The sequence below is a fragment of the Oryx dammah genome, unplaced genomic scaffold (genome assembly GCF_014754425.2).
Source record: "Oryx dammah isolate SB20612 unplaced genomic scaffold, SCBI_Odam_1.1 HiC_scaffold_12, whole genome shotgun sequence".
NCBI lineage: Eukaryota > Metazoa > Chordata > Mammalia > Artiodactyla > Bovidae > Oryx > Oryx dammah.
In genome coordinates this window covers 43,935,657-43,955,107 of record NW_024070196.1, presented here as the reverse complement: position 1 = coordinate 43,955,107, position 19,451 = coordinate 43,935,657, and the positions used below count along the sequence as shown (strand labels likewise).

The window sequence follows — 19,451 nt, the reverse complement described above, 5'->3', positions numbered from 1 at the left end:
ACAGGGGTCATTCCCATAGCAACTGCACAGACTGGGTGCAGTGGGTGTTTGTGGAATAGAGGAGTGACTTGCACACACGTCAGTGGGAGTGTCCTCACCTTGCACACGTATTTGATGAATTCCAGAGCAGGGTTATTAAGCAGCAGGTGAGAACCGGGGAGGACAGGAAACATTTCTGAGAGCTCAGTAGAGTTCCGAGAGCCTGTGACTTTCTTCTGAATCTTCTGCGTGATGGTGAAGAAGTTCTGAGTGAGTTCGTTTGCCACATAATCTTGTGAGAAGGTGATCATTCCTGGGAAGAGAAGCAACATGGCGCCTGCTCCCTACCTCACACGGCGACAGGACACCAAGGGAAGGAGATGGGGACCCTGAGAAGCACACACTGGTGGCCTCACACAGCAAGGGTGCTCACCAGGAAGGGCTCCAGCCTCCCCCTGGGCCTCCTGGGAGAGCTGGCTGGCTCCCCTCCTCCTCACGGGGGTGCTCCCTGGGGTGCTGCGCCTCAGTTCCTCCTTCATGCTGTGGTACACGGCCACGATGTATGCTGCAGAGAGAGGGCAGGCTCAGGCCACAGGCCACGTGAGTCAGCGACGCCTCACACATCCCAGAATCTGGGGGTACCCTGTGGCTGGTCCTGCTGCTAGCCAAATGAGGCTGAAATGTCATTATTGGTGATGATTCTATTTGCTGCACTGAGATGAGCCAGAGTCAGTTAGACAAACGGGAACAATCAGAGCACTCACTGATGCCCCGGTTCATGCTTAGAGAGACTGCTGCACAGCTGAGGCAGCAAGTACCAACCTTCACACCAACTGGTGCAAAAGAGTGCTCACCTTGCCTCTCGGGGGCAAAACACTTCTCCAAAAACTCCACGGGTCCACTCGTTCCAAAAAACTTGAGAAGGCAAAGGACTCAAATATAAACTGACAGGGGATAAAAGAATCATAAACAGAACTCCCTGTCGGTGTATACATGGGTGTACCTGCATCTATGTCTGCTGACAATTTACGATGCTCTTCACCAACTGTTCTATTCTAATGATTAGTTCTGAATTACAATGTGTGCTTAACTTCTCATTTCTTTGTCACATCAACCTAAATAACTTGGTTTGGAAACACTAAACTTTTATTTCTGTTTTTAAATTTTGATTGGAGTATAGCTGATTTACCATGTGGTGTTAATAATGACCACTAAGATCATGGCATCTGGTCCCATCACTTCACGGGAAATAGATGGGGAAACAGTGGAAACAGTGTCAGACTTTATTTTGGGGGGCTCTAAAATCACTGCAGATGGTGACTGCAGACATGAAATTAAAAGACGCTTACTCCTTGGAAGAAAAGTTATGACCAACCTAGATAGCATATTCAAAAGCAGAGACATTACTTTGCCGACTAAGGTCCGCCTAGTCAAGGCTATGGTTTTTCCTGTGGTCATGTATAGATGTGAGAGTTGGACTGTGAAGAAGGCTGAGTGCTGAAGAATTGATGCTTTTGAACTGTGGTGTTGGAGAAGACTCTTGAGAGTCCCTTGGACTGCAAGGAGATCCAACCAGTCCATTCTGAAGGAGATCAGCCCTGGGATTTCTTTGGAAGGAATGATGCTGAAACTGAAACTCCAGTACTTTGGCCACCTCATGCGAAGAGTTGACTCATTGGAAAAACTCTGATGCTGGGAGGGATTGGGGGCAGGAGGAGAAGGGGACAACAGAGGATGAGATGGCTGGATGGCATCACTGACTCGATGGATGTGAATCTGAGTGAACTCCGGGAGATGGTGATGGACAGGGAGGCCTGGTGTGCTGCAGTTCATAGGGTCGCAAAGAGTTGGACACGACTGAATGACCTAACTGAACTGAATGCCTTTAGCCCCAAACGAAATATAGGGGTGTCTCACACTAGAAGTTGAGCCTCAGAGACCAGCCAGTGGGGCAGTTGATTTAGGAGTATCTAAACTCCTCTACATGGGATCTCCTTTAATCACTGTAAGTGTACACACACAACCTCGGGGGCGGGACTATGAAGCCTTTGTGATGCCCCAGGGCAGCCTTCCTCACCGTGGGGTTCTGTGAGAGGTCTGGGGCCTGGGCAGAAGCCGAGGGTCTTCTTTCTGCCTCTCACAGTGCTATGCAGCCAGGGCACGCACGCTGGGCATGCTCTCATCAGGGCCACATTATTCCCACCGCATGACTCAGATGTGACGGTGAGTGTGCACCACTCACCTGAAACGATCATGAGGAAGTAGCTCTGGCAGGAGGCTGCCTGGGGCAGGAACTGCAGGATGTTCCAGTTGTTTTCCAGCAAGTCCTCGACATCCAGTTCCTGTGCGTCTCCCTCATCCTCCTTCTCCTCCTCGTCCTCCTCCTCCTCCTCAGGTTCCCCCCGCTCTGCTCTGCCCTCTTCTGGGGAGTCCTGCTTTGACACAAAGACAATCCCAGTAACGTCTGCCCACATTGGCACCGCAGGGTGGGGAGCGTCCCAGTCTGTTTCGTGTCCTGTGCATCTAGTCGTTCCAGCCCCTGAGCCCAAGAGAGATTCCTGCAGGATGGCTCCAAAAACAAGGTCATGTACAGAATGTGCCTGGTACATTCTCAGTAAGCTACTGACTGTTACTTTCATTTGCTGTTTCACAGGATTTACTTTAAAATTATTCAATCCCCACTTCTCAGGAAGGGAAGAATCAAGGGTGCTTCCTGGGTGACCACCTCTCTTGTTGAGTTTCGGATCTCTTCCTGGGAGGGCTGCAGTTCTGAGAACTGATCCTTAGGTAGGTTGATAAGGAGTTCAGGACCCTCAAGGAGAAAGGGGTTTGGGGCTTTCAAGGAGGAGCAAAGGACAAACAATTTTTTCTACACTGCTTTGTCTCAGTCAATATAACAATGTATCTTGCTCCTTAACAAGAGCCTTCTGACTAATCTTGTTATCTTTAGACATATGTTGTGGGAGTGGGTCTGGTAAGACCTCTCCATTGATAGTTCTAATCCTATTATCTTATATTGAGGGAGTGGGTCTGGTAAGATCCTTTACTGTAATAATGTATATAGCTCCCTTGCTAAGACTAGCGACGGGGGCACTCTCCATCCCCTTCTGATGTCTATGTCAGAAGCTTTCTCTGTCCCTTTTTCACTTTGATTAAACTCTGCTACACAAAAGCTCTTGAGTGATCAAGCCTGGTTCCTGGTTCCAAAACTAAATCTTCTTCTTTGGAGATCACGAATCTGACATGGTAAGCTATCAGTTCTACCAAAGATCTAGTTCTGGTGGATGCCCTCCTGCCACCCCCCGACTAAGGTCCCCTTTCTATACAGCACCTTTCATTTCAACATCTGAACTCTGACAGCCACCATCCTTAAAGAGCAGCAAGCACTCCTGCCTTCCGCTATTCGTCTACATGACCTGCACTTCCTTCCCCTGCATGTGGTCTCAGTGAACCTCCCAACCCCAGCACCAAGGGCAGCCTTTGCTTCTGGTCTCTTCTCAGCAGATGGTGACTTCCTTCCGGGGGTGCTCTCCTTTTGATACCTGAGGCCCCACCCACTGGTAGCTTCCTCCATGGGGACCTGCCCTGGGGGAGCTGTCCTCTCAACTCATACTTACCCCCAGGTGATCTCACCAGCCCCAAATGCCAGGCTCACAGATGACCCCAAGTTTCACGGCCCCCTACCCAAGACGCACAGTCACTACCCGACCCCTGCGTCTCCACCTGTGCACATTAAGCAAACAATAGGGGCAGCAAACACCACGTGCCCCAGCTAAGCACAGCTCCCTTCTCCCCACACTTGCTCTCTTGCCCCGTCCATTGGGGTTTACACATCCAGACACAGCTCCCTCACACACAACCTACACGCTCAGATATCACCCCTGTGTCCCAAGCGTCACCCCACTGGCCTGTCCACACCGTCTTCATTACCCACCTGGGTCATTCTCCCTGACTCTACCTTGCCCTGCATCCTTCTCTGGGCCGACACTAACTGGGCTCCACTTAGACCTTGACATCCTGCAGTAACGTCCACTCAGGACCCAAGTGGAAGTCAGGCCCTGACACTTGCCCATTCAGAATCTCCCCGTCAATAAAAGCCAAGTCTCCACCACAGCCCTAGGGCCCAAGTGGCCTGGTCCCAGCCAGCTCTTTGTCCACATCTGTGACCACTGACCCTGCCTGTGCCATAACTCAAGGCAGCTTCACACCTCGGTCCCATCACCTCCTCGGAGGACTCCTAGACCCCCCATCAACATTGGCCCCTGCCCCAGGACTCTCTGCCTACCAGCTTTGTCTACCCTGAGCCCTTACTGTTGTAGACACTGCCGTATACATCTACTTGTCTGCTTGTTCATGATCCTTTCCCTTACAGACTTCATGATGCTTACTGCTGCATGACTGGGGCCAAGAGCCGTGCCTGGAACTCTGCTTGTGACCATCAAGTGTGCACTGAAGGGACAACATGGACCCTTCAAGTTGCTTCAGATTCCAACCTCAGCTCTCCAAGACTGGTTACCTCTTACCTGCCCACAGTGAATCCTAGATGGAACAGTTCCTTTGATGCCACCATAATTAGAGGGATCCATCCAGAGAAGAAATTCCCAGCATCGAGAAAAGGAAATTGTCAAAGAATGGAAGATCTCTTTAGAGTGGATGCTAGAAAGAAACAAGACAGAAATCGCTTAAATGAAATCAATAGTCTTCCCCTTTTACTCTACTTTCCTTTTTTTATTATCTATTCACCCTCTACTTATTTAAAAATGAATTTAAAGTGGATTCACATTTTATCATCCCTCAGGCTTTCTAGGGAAAATGATTGGTGTGGCCACTATGGAGAACAGTATGGAGGTTCCTTAAAAAACTAAAAATGGAATTACCATATAACCTTGCAATCCCACTTCTGGGCATATAGCCAGAGAAAACATGGTTCTAAAGGACACATGCAACCAATGTTCATTGCAGCACTGTTTACAACAGCCAAGACATGGAAGCAACCTAAATGTCCATCCATCAACAGAGGAATGGATAAAGATGTGGTACATATAGACAACGGAATATTACTCAACCATAAAAAGAGAATGAAATAATGCCATTTACAGTAACATGAATGGACCTAGAGATTGTCACGATGAGTGAAGTATGTGAGAGAAGGAGAAATATCATATGACATCTGTTATATGCAGAATCTAAAAAGAAATGATGCAAATGAACTTATTTACAAAACAGTGACAGACTCACAGACTTAAGAGAACCAACTTATGGTTGCTGGGCCTAAGAGCTGGGAGAAGGGAAGTTAGGGAGCTTGGTTGGGAAAGACATGTACACACTACTATATTTAAAATGGATAACCAACAAGGACCTACTGTATAGCACAGGGAATTCTGTTCAATGTTCAATTCTGTTCTGTTCAATTCTGCCTGCATGGGAGGGGAGTTTGGGGGAGAATGGATACAAATATATATATGGCTGAGTCTCTTTGCTATCTACCTGAAAGTATCACTACATTGTTAACTGGCTACACTCCAATATAAAATAAAAATTTCAAAAACAAACAAAATAAAAATGAATTAAGGTGGATTCACATTTTACTGTCTTTCAAGCTTCCTAGGGAGAATGATGATAAACATGATACGAAGGAGACAGCTGAGTTACCCAGGCCGGGGAACAGGGAGCAGTGCTGAGAGAATGACAGGTGAGAGCTGCAGAGGGAACCCCAGGAGTACTGTGGCTCGTCCTCCAGCACTTAGCAGAGCACAGACCACACTTGTGTGTGAGAAAATCACACCAGCCTTGAGCACCTGCTCCCGCCAGTGTCACAGCCTCATACATAGGGGCATGTGGGGCTGTGCTCACAGAAATCTTGCTTCAACAGAGGTAATAATGAGCCCTAGACTAAACATTCCTCTGGCTCTGACTATAAATCTCAACAAATATCCAAAAGGATCTAATTGTTTTCAAGTAACATAAAGCTCAAGAATATTTACAGGAATGCAAAAGTAGCTAACAGACAAGCCAAGGTTCTTAACGTCTGGCATCCAGTCCTGTATCACCAGGTGTGCAAAGAAGCAGAGAAACACAACAAATGAGAACAATCTATCAGCTGAAAACAAATCAGAGTTGACATAGATATTATAATGAGCAGACAAGAACATTAGAACAGTTATAACTGTACAGTTATTATAATTGTGTTTCATGTATTAAAAAAAACTAGAAGGAAGATTGAACATGTTAAGCAGACTCTAGAAATGTAGGAGACCCAAATCAAGCTTCTAGAGATGAAAACTGTCGTGTCTGAAATGAAAAATATAATGGATGGGATTAATGGCAGATAAAACACTCTAGAAGGTCAGTGAACTTAAAGATATAACAACAGAAACTTATCCAAAAAGAAACACAAAGAGGAAAAAAGGACTTCCAAAAAAATCTATCTAGGGGCTTCCCTGGTAGCTCAGTGGTAAGGAATCCGACAGACAACACAGGAGACATGAGTTCCATCCCTGGTCGGTAAGATCCCACACGCTGCAGAGCAACGAGGCCGTGTACCACAGCAACTGAGCCTGTGGTTTAGAGACTGATAGCCACAATTACTGAGCCCATGAGCCACAACTACTGAAGCTGGTGCACCCTAGAGCCTGTTCCACAACAAGAGAAACCACTGCAATGAGGAGCTGGTGTACCACAACCAGACAGTAGTGCCCCTCTCTGCAACTAGAGAAAAGCCCAAGTGGCAGTGAAGACCCAGCTCAGCCTAAATAAATAAATAAATAAAAATAAAATCATATATACATATCCATCTGCAATTCTATGCCCAGCAAAAGTATCTTTCAAAAACAAAGGTGAAATAAAGGCTTTTTCAGATACCCAAAGGCAGAGAGGATTTGTTACCAACAGAGCCACACTACAAGGTTTGTTAAGGAAGTCTGTCAGCAGCAGGGAAATGGAGCAAATGAGAACACGAGCGAACGAAGGGGACAGGAATGCTGACACCTGTTGGTGATGTACTCCACGTAGGCCAGGGCGTCCTCCACCCGCCGCTTCTTGGTGCAGAGGATGATGCGGTTGAAGTTGGCATAGACGACCGATGACCCCAGGCGCCTGAACTCAGCGATAAGCCTGCAGACCAGTTCAGAATCAAAGGTCAAGACACCACAGAGAAAACAGTTAATGGTCCCGAAGCAGAACATATACCTAGAACCCAGAAGTAACAAAGAACAAAGAGGTCTGCATGGCCAAACCCTACCACAGACAAAATCATAGACAAAGAGAGGAAAAAATCTGCAACTCATATCACAGAAAAATGGTTTTTATCTAGAAAGAGCTCATACAGATCAATGAGAAAAACACAAAACAAAAGTACAGAAAAATGGTCAAAGGAAGTCCAATTTCTTTCATAATTAGAACTGCAAATTAGGGGGATACTGAGAGAGCATTTTATTTCATCAGGTTGTTGTTGGGGCTTGGCATGGGGACACGCATTCCCAATCTAGTTCCCAAGAGCTGGTAGTATAACCAACTGTACAACCTTTAGAGGGAGCTGATAATATTGATTCAAATTAGCATTTACCTCTCTCAATTTATCTGAAAATATCCATCAGACCTGCAGCAGTGTTACTTCCTGGAGATTATTCTAGACATGTTTACATGACCTCATGCACAAGACCAATCCTTGGTTGGTTACTGTGACAACAAAAGTTATGGAAGCTGCCGAAACATTCATTAGTGTGGTACATCCACACACAGCTCTCCAAGACCTACTGTTAACAAAGGCAAGCGAGGTGCAGAATGATAAGCACAGTGTGCAGTGACTTATAAAAAAGCAGCAGAGACTCTGCACCATATGGCGTGTCTCTGGAAGCTTGACGGCAGCTGAGCTCTTCACGGGCCCCATCTGGTCGCTATGGACCACTAGCCTAGAAGTGGACTCTTGATCCAGGGGTGCTGACTAGCCATCTTTCTGGTTGGAGGAGAAAGCCACTGGTGGCACTCACTGAAGGAAGAGCTTCTTCATCATGCTGTGCAGCGTGCGGTGCAGGGCAGGGTCGTGCAGCAGTGAGGAGGGCGACCGGAGCCAGCGGTAGAAGTGCATCACCTGGTTGTCGGCGTAGACATTGCGGTACTGCGTGATCTCCTTCACCCAGCCTACCACCATGCTCTTCAGGATCCTGCAGGAGGGGTTCAGAGGGTGCCCCCACTGTCGCTGGCACCAGCTCCTCACCGTTCTGCTGTCGCCTCTGTGCCCTCTCTTCTCACTGTCCAGGCTCCATTCCTCGCCCCTCTGTAACTCATCCGCATCCCCCACTCAACACCACCTTTCCGGCTTTTCCAACAGAGCCAGGACAGAGCTGAGAAGATGCGGGTGCCCTTCAAGGAGGCACCTCACTGCTGTGAGAACCAAGAGACTCACAGCAGAGACCTCAAGGGCCCCCTCTCCCTTGTGCCAGTGAGGGTCCTAATGGACTGCTTCGTCACAACTGCCCCTGGTTAAATCGCCCCAGATGACTCTGCAAACAGCATCACAAAGCCAGTGTGATGGTTCTGTCACCTGCAGTCTGACTGCACCACCTCTCGGGACTGAACTGGCTGCTTCTCTGCCCAAACAGTCCTTGGCCCTGACTACACCACATGCATTTTGGCTGCTGAGGCTTTCTTTCCACAAGTCCCCTGGCCTGAAGCCCCCTCCCTCCAGTTCTGTCCTCTTTCTGCGAAAAGGCTACAGGGTGGCAGTTGTAGAAAACAGTTCTGGAACCACAAGACTTGCTCTTGAACACCAACCTTTCCCCTCAGCTGCACTATGACCACAAGCCTGGGCCTCAGTTTCCTCATTTCTACAATGGGCAACAGCCATCTTGCCTCGTGTGGCTATGAGAGCGCATGCTCCCTGCCCGTGCCCCCACTGCACTTCTCTCCTGATACCCGTGCCTTGCAACTCGCACCACTTTCTGTAGGGCTTTACCCATGTTCATATCCTGCTGTGCACCCCACAGCAGATGCTCAGTGAACACCCACACCCCAAGTAAACTGGCGACTTCTTGCAGGCACACCTCCGGCCATAGGAAGTGGGCCAGAAGGCAGCATCTGGAACTGTCGCCGGTACCTGGAGGGCGGCATTTGTGAGTGCCACCCGTGAGCAAAGAAAGGAGTCTGGCCCTGGGCTGGTTTCTGACCGGGCAGAGGGAAGCCCCACTGATACTGACTTAGCTCTCAGTTTCCAAAACAAGGACAGAGGATAAAAGGATTTCTACTGCTCCTTCTAGAGGCAAACTGTTGTTCTGCCTTTGGAGAGCTGAGGGTACAAGAAGAACCAAAGGGCAGGTGATGTTCTCAGGGCGGCAAGCCCCTGGGTACCTGAAGGTGTTGGAGCAGAGGGCTGTCTCGTCATAGCTGGCAGGGGCGCTGGCAGCCTGATTGCCCGTGATCATGTCCTCTAGGGAGGCCTGCTGGATCACATCGAAGCTGATGCCAATGCTGTCAGCCCCCTCCATATCATTGACGTGGTGAGACTGCAGGATGGTGTTGACGGCCAGGTTCTGAATATCCAGTTCCACGCACACTACACACAGACATCACCGCTTGTGCACTGACCCCTCCTGGGTGTGGAGCCCGATCCCAGCAAGCACAATCTCAGAAAAATCACTGCTGCTTAGGGCAGCTGACTGCACAGCCCACACCCACAGAGGTCCCCTGCAGGTTCAGCTCCCAGCCCAATACACCTGAGTGCTCCCACCAGCCCAGAATGGCAACAAATAGCAGGAACAGCAGTCCCTGGTGCGCCTTGCCCTCCCACCTGTGGAGTAACAGCCGGAACTGTTGATCTCCACAGGGGCTTGGTCATCAAACTCCATGACAAGCCTGTTGTCGTCAGCCTCCTTCCCACCCAGGTCAGGGCGTGACGTAGGAGACAGCCAGAGCAGGTGGTTGTGGCGCTGGAGGTGGCGGGCAAAGAAGAGGTCGGAGCCAAAGGTAGAGATATCCTCAGGCAGATTCCCAACGGGGATGTGGAAGTACCTGGAGGGGAACGGGGTCAACCCCAGGAGCTGAAAATGACTGGGGAATGCCTTCTTGTGCCCAGAGACCAGTGAGGCCAGTGACAACCAAGGTGGCCAGAAGCACCCCTCCCCTCGGCCCACCTGCTCATCTCAAAGGCCTGTGACAGACACGTGTCCAGGTTGAGGTAGTGCCGGATCATGCGCCGTGCTCCGTGGCGCTGCCAGTCCAGGACCCCGTAGCTGATCTTGTCAGCCACGCGGACAGGCACCAGAGGGAATTCCTCCAGGACAGGGATCTCGCCAGCCAGCCTCTTCAGCTCCCAGTTGGACTGAACAGCAATGAGAGTTGGCCCACGGCGCTCCTCCTGGGTGCAGGGAAGGAAGCAGTGAGGTGGACCAGGCCCTGGGGAGGGGTTTCTCACAGCATGGGGTCCCGATGGCACTCACTTTGTAGGTCAACAGGAAGCGCTGGATGGCTCTGCAGACGATTTTCAAGTCTGTTTCAGCACGAACTTCAAAAGCGTGTTTTTGTGGGGGCAGGAGCTCAGCGCCCACTTTCTCTAGCAGGAGGCTGTGCTCTGTTGAGTACAGGGTATTGAGGTTGGGCATCTGGTTGCTTCGCACCTAGACAAACGAGGGCCAGGTCAGCCGTCTTCCCACGGGGAAGGAGGGGCAGCCCTGCGAGTCGCCACAGGTGGCAGGGCTACCTCTGCAGATCAGCTTCTCACTCTCACAAGAACAAGGCAGTGATGGGAAGGAAAGGGGAGTGGGAGCTTCCTGCCCGGGGCTGTGTGCCTCCCCCAGCGAGGCTGTCCCGTGGCCTGGCCCGGAACTCACGGTATCCAGCACAAACACGGCCGCCTTGCGCTGTGAGGGCACGAAGATGCCAAAGAGAGCCTTGTGGCCCTGTGCGTGGTGGTACAGGTAGATGTGCCGGACACTCCCTGCAGGAGGACATGGCCCGTCACCCCGAGATGTGCAGGAGGCAGGGCCAAGCAAGGGCGGCCGGCAGACGCCATACCTGGTTCAAGGTAGCTGAACTGGGCCAAGGAGCGCATCTCCAGGTGCTCAAGAGTGAAGGTTTCTGCTTCCCAGCCTGAAACGTGCCTCACCAGCTGTTTATTGACCACACACACGCAGCCCAGCTGCACCAGGGCCCGAAACACTAACGGAACCTGCAAGAGGGGATGTGTGAGGGCCGACGGGGGAAGGCAGAGGCCCAGCTGCTGCTGCCGGCCTGTCCATGCCTCGACTGGGTTTGTCTCCCTCTATTCCATTTAGGTGGATCCTTGCACCATTCGGCTGGGAAAATAATCACCTGCGTCTCGTACACGCCCTCGATGTCTGGCGCCGCCAGCTCAGTGTTGATCTCGTTGATATGTTCCTGGTACATGTCCTCTGGCACCGAGTATTCGTAGAGGTTGTAGACCATATTGGAGCGAGGAAGGACTCGATTCACCTGGTGACATCATGTGACAGTGACCTCACCCCGCAACTGAGCTAAGTGGTAACGTTTGCAACAACGCACAGGCAAACACACGTGCACACACTCTTACACACATACATGCACTGTTTAAACAGTCCTAGGATGTCTGCACACAACCATAGAGTAAAGTTCTACAGCCCATTTCTCCCTATCAGTAAAATTAAAAGGTCTGGGCCTGGCTTCAAAAAGCTGCCTGAGGCTTCTGAAAAGTAGACAAGTTCCCAGACTGTGAGGGGCAGGTGCTCCTGCTACATTTTCCTCTGTTCTCTCCTGGTGTAACCTAAGGGTGCAAGAAGCAAAAACCCTATGAGAGCTGTTTTCCCAGACAGAAGACTAGGAATGGAACACCTGTCCAGCCAGAGTATGGATACCTCAGCGAGGAGGGAGGAGAGGGGGTGCCCCAAGGGGAAAACATCCTTAAAGGAAGGATCTACTCCTACTCACTTACATCACACACATCTAAGAAAGCTACAGAATCCTAGATCATCTGTTGTCTGTTGCCCACTCCTTCCCTGTCCTCTTCCAGGGTCCACATTCTGCTGAATCTTCTGGTCAGAACTGGATTTCAGAAGCATCCTCTGTCTAGCTGGCAGTTACAAATACTCTAGTCTCATTTCCTCAATTAGATGTCACCCTGTTCACTGAATTTTAGTACCAGCCAAGGAATGTGCTCATTTGCTCAGTAAATGATCCCTGGGCAGAGCTAACTGGGAGCTCAGACGGAGACACCAGGCAGGAGCCTCTGAGGATGCCCCAGCTGAGAGGAGGACCACCTGCTGTAGGATTCCACATATGTGAAATGTCCACGGCAGGCTAACCTAGAGGCAGAATGTGGACAAGTGCTTACTGAGGGCTGGGAGAGGGGAAAGGCTGCTAAGGGGCTGGGGTTTTTTTGTGGGGTGATGAAAATGTACTAAGATTGACAGGGGAGATGGCTGCAAAACTCTGTGAATACACTAAAAGGCACTGAGTCGTATACTTTGAGTGAGCTGTATGGCATATGAATTATACCCCAATAAAGCTGTTCACATCAGAAGAACCTATGGAGACAGAGCCTGCAGCCTCTGACAAATGTCCATCTAGTCCTTTCCCTGTTACATGGACAACAGATGCAAGAGACGATCCACCAGGACAGCTTCCTCACTGAGCATTCACTCAGTGCTCCACAGCATCATTTCAGTTAGTTTTTGCAGCATCCTAAGAAGGTTCTCAGGAGAGATGGAGGCACCAGAACACCTTGCTCAAGGTCACAAAGCTCACATGGTCTTTGTATCTGCAAAGCTTGAATCTGTATGCAGCCTCTGCCATAGTGGAGGCAACCTCAGAGGCTGAGCAGGCAGCTGACCTCAGTGATCAGAAACAAGAGCTGCCCCCTTACCTTCCGATAGGAAGGGCCCTCCTCCGCTTTGGCCACCCGCTGGTTCACGTAGAACACCCGGGGAATGTTCAGCTTGATGCAGTACAGGTCACTGCCGATGACAGCCCATACCCTGAACAAGCCAGCCTGGCTGGTCTCACTGATCTGAAAAGGAAACAGATCGTATAGCACTCCATGTCTCACCCTGTCACAGAAGGCACTTAATACCTGTGCACAGGCCATCTCCCAGGTGGCCTCCAGAACCAGCTCCTTTACAGAGGCACACAGGTAAAGCCCTGTCCCTTCTGCCCCATTCCAGATCAGGTCCCCAGGATCGGGAGCTGGTCAAATACCCCTTCCCATCAGCCATGCTCCTGCCCTCTCTCTGATCACTGTCTGCACCTGCACAATCTGCCACGGAAGGTCCAGAATGCTGCGAGCCGTTCTGCGAAAGAAGCCCCCCAGTCCTGTGGAGGGCCCCTCTCGGATGGCCCCAGGCCTTGGTGCACCCTCTGCCCCTTCCAGATGCCGTCTCTTCTTGTGAGCAAGGCGCTGTTGAGCCTGCAGCCGCCACTTCTTCTTGTGGAACTGGAGCCAGACCAGCCACTCTTCCTGGGACAAGTCAAGAGAAGGAGATGGCAAACAGAGCTGAGCACGCAGTAGAACAGAAACATCCTTCCACAGCAACTAAACCTTGGAGCTCCCAAGCTCTGTAAGATCTGGGCACATCATACCAACTTCCTCAGGGGTCAAGCCCCATTTCTAGGCCCCCGCACTACTCAGCAGACCCCAGAGGGAGATGGCTTGTCACAGGTCAGGCCTGACCAGCATCACTGCTCCCCTCTCCCACCAGCCACTCCAGGCTCCCTGAGAATTCTTGCCTGGGTGGTTCCGAGTGCCGGGGGCTGCCCCAAAACCTCCTGCCAGGGCATCGTCAGCTCCAGGTCCTGCGACCCCTCTTGCCTCTCACAGTGGATACGCTTTCTCTTGGTAGCAATGGGCACTGCCGAGTGAAGTGGCTTCGTGAGGCCAAAGTCCTCCATGTCAGGGGAGCCAAGGCTTTGGGTACCTTCTAAAGTTTGGGCCATGCCCACCTGTAAAGATCCAAAGGAGCCTTAAAATAGCTCTCTCTCTCAATAAATCTCCCTTCTAGAAACCCACCAAAAGTGAATTCCTAAATAAGATAAAATACTTGAACACATTTAAAGACTAACCTATTCTTTTAATATTTAAAAAATCCACTTATTTGGCTATGCCGGGTCTTAGTTGTGGCATGTGGGACCTCTTTAGTTGCAGCATGCACACTTTTAGTTGTGGCATGTGGGATCTAATTTCCTGACCGGGGATGGAATCCGGGCCCCCTGCATTGGGAGCAGAGTCTTAGCCAGTGGACCACCAGGGAAGTTCCAAACTAATCTATTTTTAAACTTTTAACAGTGAAAAGGTCAGAAAGAAATGGGTACCACCATTACAAAGTGAATGTTATATTTTTTTGTGTTTGCTCCAGAACCCTCTCCTTTTTATAAGAAATATTGTAAAACAGGTAAAGGATCCCTCTTCCTCAAGCCCAGCCCCCAAGTGTCTATCACTCCCTGCACATTTTGTACTTTTACTCCAAATCTATAAACCCATAAACTGTCCCTTTAAGCTGCAGTTTTATATGAATAGAGGCACATGGTACACATACTGTGACTTCCTTTCTTTACTCAATGATAGATTTTTGCAATTAATCCCTGTTGATACATGTGGACACTGTCCATTCATTCTATTATGCATATAAACCAGCTGACCTATCCAGGATATTCTAAAATGAAGAATGGTTCAATTCCACTCTTTCAGAACCAGAAACTGGGTTCAGCAACCATCCTTTCACGTGCTGCCTGAAGACTTTGTGCTCACACTCCCACAAGAAACACAGACAAGATCCTATTTCCCCACGTGTTAACGCTCAATGTCACCACAATCATTTTTTTTGCTATGATGTGGTATCTAAATATTTGATTTTGCATTTACCTAATCAACAGTGGGGTGGACCCTGGGGTAGACAGTTTTCTAAAATGACCCCAATGACCCCAACTCCAGTTGTTCATGCCCTGTATGACTCTCTCCTGAGTATGGGCTGGACCCAGTGACTGACCTGCCTCTAACGAAGAGATTACAACAAGTGACAGGGTGCCATTCTGAGGCTAGATTATAAAATACAGTGACTTCTGCACTGCGGGCACCCTCTCTGGCTGATATCTAGGGCCTGCTCTGGAGTTCGCCGTCAGGCTGTGAGCTGTCCTGTGGAGAGGCCCATGGAGCCAGGAACGAGGATGGCTCGACCAGAGTGAGCTCGGGAGCACATCCCTCCTCACCTCCTGGGGAGGCCTTCATATGGGAGCACAGCCCTGGCTGACACCTGACTGCAGTCTGCGGGAGACCCTGGGCCAGGGGACCTGGATAAGCTGTGCCCAGATTCCAGATCCACAGGGCTCAAAATGTGCAAGATAATAATAAACCCATGATATTTAAGCTGCCAGGTTCTGGGGTCACTTGCTACACAGTAAATAGAAAAATAACATACATGTTTATGGACCATTTCTAACTTTGTACATTTCAAATATCTTCTTTGAACTGTGACTTTTCTCTTCATTTTATGTGGACTTCTGTGCTAGAAAAAAGTTTGTTTTTTAATTACAAAAGTAACAAAAGAATAGTAATGAACATCCATGTTCTTATAACACAAATTCCACAAATTCAATAAATACCAACATTTTGCCTTTCTTGTTTCAGACTACAGAAAATTTACATTTTAATTAATTGAATTTGTTGGTCTTTCCTTTTGTGATGTGTGTGTTTTTTAGTTATGACTTAAGAAGCTCTTTCCACCCCAGCATCATAAAGATAGCCTCCTGTGCTTTTCCCCCAAAGAGTTCTCTTTTTTCAACTTATATCTTTATTTGGAATTTGTTTTCATACTCAGTGTGAGATAGCTACTTTCTTCTTAAAATATGAAAAAAACATTTTCCCCAGCATCATTTATTGAATAAGCACTCTATTCTCCTTAATCGTGTATAACATACCTCTGTGATAGACCAAGCTCCCAGGTGCACGGGATCAGTTTCTAGGGTCCCTATTATTAGTTCCACTGTTACATGGTCTTGCCTTAGTAAGAGTGAGCTTTGTTACACACTAAGACAAACTTCCCCTTTTTAATCTTCAAAATTGTTTTCGTTTTTCTTATCCTTGTTCTTCACATGAATTTTAGGATTGTCAAGTTCCATCAAAAAACTTTTTGCAGATATTTTAACTGAAATTACACTGAATTTTACAAATTACCTTGGGGCAAATCACCCCAAGGATTCTAATATTGAATCTTTTCATCCATGAACATGGTATATCTCCTTATTTATTTAGGTGAATTTCTCTACTCTTCAATAAAGTTGTATAATTTTTTTCCATAAAAGTTTTACATATATTTTGTTGCTATGATTTATTCCTTGGTATATTATTCGCCATCATTATAAATAGTACCTTTCAAACAATACTTTCTAAGGAATTCTCTAGTGGTCCAGTGGTTAAAACTCTGTGCTTCCTTTGCAGTGGGTGCAGGTTCAATACCTGGTTGGGAAACAAAGACCCTACATGCCACATAGCCAAAATAAAAAAAAAAATTGATCAATTTAAAAAAATCCCTAATTGTCTCTAACATAAAAGAAAGCTATAGGTTTTTATATATGAGCTTTGTATCTAATGACCTTGCTGAAATGTCTTAGTTAAAATAATTTGGGGGTTCCTTACATTTTCTGTGTTAACAGTTATATTTACCTACAAATGATGTTTTATATCTTTCTATCCTTAAAATTTAACTTCTTTTTCATGTTGAATTATGCCAGCCAGGACTTCCAAACAATTTTGAATAGAAATGGTGGTAACGGGCATCCATTTCCTCTTCCTCACTTCAATGATTCTAATGTTGTGCCATTAAATACGATGTGTGCTATTGAGTTTCAACAGATGGACTTTATCAGAGAAATATATCATCTTTTCTGATTTTGACTGTTCAAAGTTTTATCATGAATAGACATTAGTTCATCAAATGTTCTTTCTTGACTCTATTGAAAATGACACCATAAGCCTTCTCTTCCCGATGAATCGATTTTTCCTAAAATGAACTAAATTAGCAGATTTCTGAAGTTAACACCTGCCATTCCTTGCATAAATCATACTTGGACACAATGTTACTGTCTTTACACAGTGCAAAATTTAGTTTGTTACTATTTTTGTACCTATAGTTCTATCTGCCAATGGCCTTCCTTTTCCTGGCTTGTTAGTCTGTTATCAGGGTAACAAAAGTTATAAAGATTACCAAATGAGCTAAGGACCCTCTTTTTTTAAATTCTCTGGAATCATTTGTTTAAAAAGTTTGGTAGGGGGCTTCCCTGGTGGCTCAGTGGTGAAGAATCTGCCTGTCAAAGCAGAGGACACAGGTTTGATCCCTGGTCTGGGAGGATCCCACATGCTGTGGAGCAGTTAGATTCCTGTACCACAACTAGTGGCACTCTAGGTCCCAGGAGCCCCAAATACTGAGCCCATGTACCTGGAGGCCAGGCTCTGCAACTAGAGAAGCCACCGCAATGAGAAGCCTGCATACCATAGTGAAGAGTAGCCCCCCGCCACTTGCCACAACTAGAGAAAGTCTACACATAGCAACGAAGACCCAGCACTACCAAAAAAAATTTTTTTTTAAAGTTTGATAAAATCCCTGAGAAACCATTTGAGCCCAGTATTTGTTTCTTTTTAATGCTTGAAGTTCTATTCAGTTTTTCTATTGTTTCTTAGGCTAATTTGAATAATCCTTTTAGGATACTGTCCATTCCATCTAAGTTTTCAAATTGTTTAGGAAAGATAATTCAGTCTTTATTTTTTTTAGACTTTATAATAGCTACATTGATAATCTGTTTTCATTAACACAAAACCTGAAATATCTATCTTGACAAAGATTTATCTATTTCTTAAGTCTTTTCAAAGATAAAGGTTTTGGCTTTATTGTTTCATTCATTGCTGCTCTTGGCTTTATAACTTCTTTCTACTTTCTTGGTTTCTACTGTTTCTGAATTTTTCAGTTGGAAGTTACTTAATTTTCTATTGGTTTTTCTTTTCTATATATTAAAATAGATTATGTGCTATTTATAGTCTTTAGTTACAAAATACAAATTTTAATAGTATTTTCATTTAGTATTTCTAATTCCATTGTGACTTCTTGATCCATGAGTTATTTATAAATATATTTCTTTATAGTTTCCAAACAACATGATCTGTATATATATAAATTATTTGGAATGTTACAAATTGCTTTGCAGCATTCAGTCTTATTTTAGGTGTTCTTAAAAAGAATGTGTATTCTTTAATTACTGAGTGCAAAGCTCTGTTTGTTAACTCATTCTAACCTCACATATTTTTACTAGTTTTTGGTCTGCTTGATCTATCAACTGAGAGATGTGTTTAAATCCTAAACTGATTAGATGTCAATTTTTATCTAATAGTTAAGTAAATTTTCACATTATTTAATTTGAAGCTAAGCTATTAGAATTACTAAATATTTCTAGTGAAATTTGACTTTTAGTAGTATTTAATACCATCATTATCATTACTAATACTTTTTAAGTTAATTTTTCTTTTGGTCTTGCATTAATATAGCTACATCAGCTTTGCTTTGGTTAATATTTACTTGATATATATATTTTTGCATTCTTCTAATTTTTTTGAGCCCTTTTAGGTATAACTCATAAATAAAGTAGTTAGATTTTAAAATTCAATCTGAAGATCTGGTTTTTAGCAGGTGAGTTTGTATACTGCTCTGGTTTAAAGCTCAGTTTCCATTTTCAGTACCTGAGAATTTTCTTCTTGCTCTTCTGATTTTAGCTATGCTTTTCATTACACTGGTCTTTAGTATTTTTTTGCGTTTGTAACAGCTTTTTTTATAGTTTAGAAAACTGAAGTCTCAAGGTGCAGTGATGCATTCTAAGTTACTGAGTCTAATACATCATATATTTAGATAGTTTTTCATCCTAAAGTGATGCATTACAAAGCTTCCTATCACAGAAGAACACAAGAGAAGAACTAAAGGGTTAAGTATCAAGATACGTATTTTTAGAAAGAAAAAAACACTCCAGATGCTTGAATGGAAGCATCCAAAATGATGCGCAGCAGTATGGAGACTGGTGCCTGTGCGCCCACAGGACCCAGCCCAGCCCCGACTGTCACAGCCTCTGTTGTCCTGGGCCAGGCCCCATTACCTGTCTCTTGCCCTCAAGGACAAAGAGCTCACTGATCTTCTTCTGCTTGTAGACGTCATTCTTCTCTAGTAGTTTTTTGTGCAGCCAGTCAGGGTGTTTGACACGTGGTACTGGGTTCTTCACCTACATGAAGGCGATACTGATCACTTGTCTGACTCTGTTAGTTTGGTCAGGTCCAGGTTTCACACCGGGCTCTGTTTCTGCTGGTCTCAGGCTCACCTGCTGCAGGGCCGCAGGAATCGTGATGATCTTCTGTATGGCACTCCCCAGCCGCTCGATATAGTAGTCCCAGTCCAGAATCTGAGCATGCAGGAAAACAGCAACGGGGTGCATGAGAAAAGCAGCAGAGCAGCAACACACCA

At 46.8% G+C, this 19,451-nt stretch overlaps 1 protein-coding gene across 1 annotated transcript in view; it reads right to left on the bottom strand.

Annotated features, from left to right (window-relative positions):
• Positions 1-19,451, bottom strand: part of POLE (DNA polymerase epsilon, catalytic subunit) — a 57,247-nt gene that overhangs the window by 9,004 nt on the left and 28,792 nt on the right. Inside the window, exons 28-45 of the mRNA XM_040251535.1 lie at positions 19,309-19,389; positions 19,090-19,212; positions 13,690-13,902; positions 13,211-13,420; positions 12,830-12,973; positions 11,284-11,424; positions 10,987-11,140; positions 10,803-10,909; positions 10,413-10,589; positions 10,107-10,330; positions 9,764-9,984; positions 9,325-9,529; positions 7,968-8,141; positions 6,967-7,092; positions 4,503-4,635; positions 2,222-2,414; positions 413-544; positions 99-292 (exon numbers count right to left, since the gene is read on the bottom strand). Of these exons, the coding sequence (XP_040107469.1) occupies positions 99-292; positions 413-544; positions 2,222-2,414; positions 4,503-4,635; positions 6,967-7,092; positions 7,968-8,141; positions 9,325-9,529; positions 9,764-9,984; positions 10,107-10,330; positions 10,413-10,589; positions 10,803-10,909; positions 10,987-11,140; positions 11,284-11,424; positions 12,830-12,973; positions 13,211-13,420; positions 13,690-13,902; positions 19,090-19,212; positions 19,309-19,389 (2,952 nt within the window). The remainder of the gene's footprint in view (positions 1-98; positions 293-412; positions 545-2,221; positions 2,415-4,502; positions 4,636-6,966; positions 7,093-7,967; positions 8,142-9,324; positions 9,530-9,763; positions 9,985-10,106; positions 10,331-10,412; positions 10,590-10,802; positions 10,910-10,986; positions 11,141-11,283; positions 11,425-12,829; positions 12,974-13,210; positions 13,421-13,689; positions 13,903-19,089; positions 19,213-19,308; positions 19,390-19,451) is intronic.